This window comes from Astatotilapia calliptera, chromosome 23 (genome assembly GCF_900246225.1).
Source record: "Astatotilapia calliptera chromosome 23, fAstCal1.2, whole genome shotgun sequence".
In the NCBI taxonomy this organism is placed as follows: Eukaryota; Metazoa; Chordata; class Actinopteri; order Cichliformes; family Cichlidae; genus Astatotilapia; species Astatotilapia calliptera.
This window is the reverse complement of record NC_039323.1, coordinates 10,504,878-10,510,877: the sequence shown is the minus strand read 5'-3', so window position 1 is coordinate 10,510,877 and position 6,000 is coordinate 10,504,878. Positions and strand designations below refer to the sequence as shown.

Here is a 6,000-nt window from a genome sequence, read left to right as displayed (position 1 = left end):
TAGTAATCAGACATCTTCTGTGGTGATGCACACCACCTCTCAGTGATTAATTCTTCAGTTAATGAGAAAAACCACTTTGCTCTCAGTAAACATAAAGTTCCATGTGAGTTTATCATTCTTAACATGTTTGCTGTGTGCTCACCACTACTGTTAGCATCAGTAGGTCCTAAAGATAAAATGGCCATTCGTTGTGTTTAAACCCTCCTAACGACGCTCCTTTCCCTCATCGTTTATCTTCTATCTGTATCGTATCATGCTTGTTGGTGTCCATCTTTGTTTTGGTATTGCATGGACAACAACATGGTAGCGACTACCCAGAATGTATTGCTATTAAAGAATTCCGTTTCATATCATTTGTGTCTTCATACACTTCCTGATTCATTATATTCACCATCCTCCAGCCATTCTCCTCCCTCTCTCTCGTTTTCTCACATCCATCAGCTCCTCACAGTGCTCCTCCCATCTTCTCCACACACTCTCTTCACTTGTTGGAACATTTCAGTTTCGATCCTGAATCTTCCTGCACATCCTTTCCAGTCTCCAATTTCCAGCTTCAAACTCATGATTCTTTCCAAAACTCTCTTTACTGCCAAAGCACTATTTACATATTATTCATTCAAGAGACCAAGCTCCATACAGGAGGGCACTACCACTTTTCCGTAGGAGAACCTCGCTCCATAAACAGTTCACACAGTGGAAGAAATGGTCCCAAGGAGGCGCTAAATGAAAAGGCATCTCCTTCCTGTTTTTACATTGCTGGTGGACAGATTATGAGCCAAGTACCATAATGTTATTAGTCTTGGTTCAAGTATGAAATCAGTAACTCAGTGGGATATTGTTGTTTTGAGCTTTAACAGTGGTGTAAAAATGTTTCAACAACCCAGCTTTATGAAGGTTTAGACATGCCTGCTTGTGTACAAAAGTTGTGGTGTGAGAGACTGTGAGAAACTTGCAACCATTAAACAGCCCGTGTGTTTCAGGATGATGAGGTAGTGTAATACTGATGAACAAGATAATGTAAAGATAATACAAGTGCCCAAAAAAACAGGATGTGGTTAGAAATCAAAATGTGATCATCAGACTTGACAGAGGAACTGCTGTATAAAAGGTCAATTTCACACTTGTGCCAACACAACTTCACCTTTTTGCTGGCATCATGCTCAGTCTGCAAAAAATCCTGCTCCTCCATGTTCTGGCATGTCTCGGACGACTCGGTAAGATCTGCAAAACTTTCTTATTGTCCTCTGATCGTTCAATGGAACGTTAACTTCATTTTGGTTTCCTTTACTCTGCTTTTTTCAGCACATGGAAGTGACATCATACATGGTACAAAAGCCCCAGAGAACTCCATGCACTACATGGCCTCTGTGCAGAACAACATGGGTCAACATGTTTGTGGAGGATTTCTCATCACTGAAGACTTTGTAGTCTCGGCTGCACACTGTAATGACTCGTGAGTAATCAAACATCTTCTGCTTCTGCTTCTCTGACTCGTGTCATTAAAACACATTGTATTGATTACCTCTCATTGATCACTCTTTCAGGAGCCTCACATACGTCGTTCTCGGGAAACACAATCTCAAGAATGGCAATCATCAAAAAATAAAGATTGAAAACAAAATCATCCATGAAAATTACCAACAGGTTGGACTGGGTAATGACATCATGCTGATTAAAGTAAGTACATGCTCATGTTCACAACAGTTTCATCACATGATGTATTTGTGGTTTCATTATTCAAATTATATATATACGTTAGTAAGTTCACACGGATTGCCCCGTGTATGGGACTGGACTGCGCTAACGCATTAATGAGCTAACCGTGCTGACGCATTGACGCTGTGCAGCCTCACACACGGGGCAATCCGCGTTAACTCGCTAACAGAGATTTGCTGCATTAATGCGGTTATGGCGTTAACTTCACTTTAACGAGATTCATTTTTACTTCATGTTGTGTCTCCAGCTGTCTGAGAAAGTTAAACTGGGCCACGGAGTAGAAATAATTCAGCTTCCACCTGCTGAAATAAACCTAAAAGAAAACCAAGTGTGTCAGGTGGCTGGATGGGGAAAAACTAAAACTCATGGTAAACCTGTTGATGAGCTGAGGGTGGTGAACGTGTCTGTCATTACATCAAAGAACTGTGAGGAACAATGGCCTGGTCTTCCTGCCAATGTAATCTGTGCCGGTGGATACAATACAACCAAAGGATTCTGTCAGGTATGTTTTCTGTCCTTTCAGTTTAAACAGGTTTCATGTTTACATATCTTAAAAACATAAACACAATGAACATAAACTGATAAATTAAAATTCTTCCTCCTCACAGGGAGATTCTGGTGGTCCTCTGGTGTGTCATGGGTTTGCTGTTGGTGTTGTTTCTTTCAACTATTATAAGAACTGCACGTACCCCAATAAACCCAACATCTATACGGACATCTCAAAATACCGTAAATGGATCGACGAGGTTCTGCGGAAAAAAAAGAGATTGAGTAAAGTAATTTAAGTAAAAAATTTACTTCAAGTTTTTCTTTTCACTATTGAAATGTGAGAATTTCTGATTCTTTCATCAGTTTAACCAAAAACAAAAATACAAACGTATCCCACACTCAATCTGTCATTTCTTTCTGTAACAGCCAAAAGGCTGAATTTTTTATATTATTTCTGCCTTTGTAGTGGACCACGCTTCAGTTTGCCTGTGACGAAAGACATATTTGCATCCTTGTATGGTTTTTTGCTTCTCAAAATTTTAATTCAGTTTTTTCCAATTAAACTGAAGTTCAATATCAAAAGAAGTAATCAAATTCAGACTTGATATTTTTCTTAAGCCTCCAGGTGTTACCATGGATACAGGCTAATGACTGTAGAGCCACATTCTTCTAGCAGAAAATGAGAAAATATGTTTCATAACATTTCATTTTTTATATTCCTTGTACAGTAAAGCTCAAAAACATGCTGGGTTCAGGGAATGACTACTTTTTGGTATTTAAGTAATATGAGGATTTTGTCGGCTTACTGTCGGCTCCAACATGTGCTCGGTAGAGATTCTGTTTGTTTTTACCTTAAATGCATTACACAATACTTGTCCTCACTCTCGCAAGTCACCACCTGATGTTTGTGGAGAGAGGTGATTATTGGCAAAAAGACATAAGATTTGAGGGTAATAGTAGAATGACCTGGTTTGCAGTGGCTTGAATTTTTTAAATACTGCACACACCTGTGCTGGAAGATTTTATCAAACATTTTAATAACTTCATCTACTGAAACAGCATGTTCTAGTGGTTCAACAGAGACCCATACAAAACTTCTTCTGAGCTTCAGTGCAGGGAAATGAGGCTCAAACAGCAACGCACTAGATTTCATTTATGTACACTATATCTTACTACAGCTGGAGTACAGATTTATGAGGATGAAGATAATGAATAATAAATTCACATTAATGCTGGAGACGCTGAATGAATGATAATTCAACAGATGAAAAGCTCTGTGAGTGCAGTTCCACTAACCACAGTAATATCTTCTTAACTGTGAGTGTAGAGCATCGACTCTTAATCTAAAACACAAAGGCAAATACAGTGGGGCAAAAAAGTATTTAGTCAGCCACCGATTGTGCAAGTTCCCCCACTTAAAATGATGACAGAGGTCAGTAATTTGCACCAGAGGTACACTTCAACTGTGAGAGAGAGAATGTGAAAAAAAAAATCCATGAATTCACATGGTAGGATTTGTAAAGAATTTATTCGTAAATCAGGGTGGAAAATAAGTATTTGGTCACCTCAAACAAGGAAAATCTCTGGCTCTCACAGACCTGTAACGTCTTCTGTAAGAAGCTTTTCTGTCCCCCACTCGTTACCTGTATGAATGGCACCTGTTTGAACTCATCATCTGTATAAAAGACACCTGTCCACAGCCTCAAACAGTCAGACTCCAAACTCAGCAATGGCCAAGACCAAAGAGCTTTCGAAGGACACCAGGAAAAGTATTGTAGACCTGCACCAGACTGGGAAGAGTGAATCTACTATAGGCAAGCAGCTTGGTGTGAAAAAATCAACTGTGGGAGCAATCATCAGAAAATGGAAGACATACAAGACCACTGATAATCTCCCTCGATCTGGGGCTCCACGCAAGATCTCATCCCGTGGGGTCAAAATGATCATGAGAATGGTGAGCAAAGATCCCAGAACCACACGGGGGGACCTGGTGAATGACCTGCAGAGAGCTGGGACCAAAGTAACAAAGGTCACCATCAGTAACACACTACAACGGCAGGGAATCAAATCCCGCAGTGCCAGACGTGTTCCGCTGCTGAAGCCAGTGCATGTCCAGGCCCGTCTGAAGTTTGCCAGAGAGCACATGGATGATACAGCAGAGGATTGGGAGAATGTCATGTGGTCAGATGAAACCAAAGTAGAACTTTTTGGTATAAACTCAACTCGTCGTGTTTGGAGGACGAAGAATACTGAGTTGCATCCCAAGAACACCATACCTACTGTGAAGCATGGGGGTGGAAACATCATGCTATGGGGCTGTTTTTCTGCCAAGGGGACAGGACGACTGATCCGTGTTAAGGACAGAATGAATGGGGCCATGTATCGTGAGATTTTGAGCCAAAACCTCCTTCCGTCAGTGAGAACTTTGAAGATGAAACGAGGCTGGGTCTTCCAACATGACAATGATCCAAAACACACCGCCCGGGCAACAAAGGAGTGGCTCCGTAAGAAGCATTTGAAAGTCCTGGAGTGGCCTAGCCAGTCTCCAGACCTCAACCCCATAGAAAATCTGTGGCGGGAGTTGAAAGTCCGTGTTGCTCGGCGACAGCCCCAAAACATCACTGCTCTCGAGAAGATCTGCATGGAGGAATGGGCCAAAATACCAGCTACTGTGTGTGCAAACCTGGTAAAGACCTATAGTAAACGTTTGACCTCTGTTATTGCCAACAAAGGTTATGTTACAAAGTATTGAGTTGTATTTTTCTTATTGACCAAATACTTATTTTCCACCCTGATTTACGAATAAATTCTTTACAAATCCTACCATGTGGATTCATGGATTTTTTTTTCACATTCTGTCTCTCACAGTTGAAGTGTACCTCTGGTGCAAATTACTGACCTCTGTCATCATTTTAAGTGGGGGAACTTGCACAATCGGTGGCTGACTAAATACTTTTTTGCCCCACTGTAAGTATATAAAATTACACAGTATACGTATCCGAAACATAGACACACCTACTGGCAGCAGGTAACTGATTTAACAAAAGAAGATAAATAATGTCAGAAGAACACTTTAATCATAAGTGGGATAATAAGTGATCCCCTTTAATTGATTTTTAGTTTTAGTTTTTCCTCTGATTTATCACTCCGATAATTAAATTAAAAACAATCCTTATTTATTTATTAAAGTGATTTTGTTTATTTGTACTAATTCGATCATGTTTCACCCCTGGTAGTAGTTAAACAGATATGTTTAATATGTCTGTGTAGCTAGACACTGTGGTTTCAGCGACCCAGTTCATGGTGTCAAGCCAATGTGTCAATTTTCAGACATTTAGATGCAAACACAGGAAATGTGGAACAAAACTGAGAGAGGCGGTTGGAAACCACAGACAGACACTTAAAGTGTTTTATTACTTGTTTCTCTTTTTCCATATCAGTCTCATCACTCCTCTTACATCAATGAAAAAAGAAAAGTCAGCTTATTTACTGTAACTGGATCAGTATCCGAAATTTAACAAACTTATTCTGGAAAAAAAAAGTGTTTGTTTGTTTTTTCAATTAGTGTAGTTTCTCCTTATAGTCACTGTTAAATATCCCAATTCTTTGATCTTTGGGCTGAAGGAAGAACAACACTCGGTGTATAAATGCTCAATCAGCGATCTCTTTATTCCATACAATTCTCATTCTTCCATACAACACTTTGAGCATAATCGTCCGGACGGGAGTTGTGGACAGGAGGGTGTCCACCAGATCTCGAAGTGTCTGAACGTTTCTCACATTCTTATAGCTTCA

At 40.0% G+C, this 6,000-nt stretch overlaps 1 protein-coding gene across 1 annotated transcript; it reads left to right on the top strand.

The window, feature by feature from the left end:
- Nucleotides 1-1,141: 1,141 nt before the first annotated feature.
- LOC113015844 (mast cell protease 1A-like) lies at nt 1,142-2,501 on the top strand. Its single transcript, XM_026158198.1, has 5 exons — nt 1,142-1,214; nt 1,303-1,453; nt 1,545-1,677; nt 1,964-2,218; nt 2,325-2,501. Exons 1-5 carry the CDS (start codon nt 1,157-1,159, stop codon nt 2,499-2,501), a joined length of 774 nt encoding a protein of 257 aa, XP_026013983.1. The 5' UTR covers nt 1,142-1,156.
- The last annotated feature ends 3,499 nt before the right edge of the window (nt 2,502-6,000 follow it).

What these genes read in the sequence shown, in the direction of transcription:
- LOC113015844 (XM_026158198.1), top strand. Translation starts at nt 1,157, where the DNA reads ATGCTCAGTCTGCAAAAAATCCTGCTCCTCCATGTTCTGGCATGTCTC. An exon ending in GGCATGTCTCGGACGACTCG is followed by an intron (nt 1,215 to 1,302) that starts GTAAGATCTGCA and finishes TGCTTTTTTCAG; the next exon opens with CACATGGAAGTGACATCATA. An exon ending in GCTGCACACTGTAATGACTC is followed by an intron (nt 1,454 to 1,544) that starts GTGAGTAATCAA and finishes TCACTCTTTCAG; the next exon opens with GAGCCTCACATACGTCGTTC.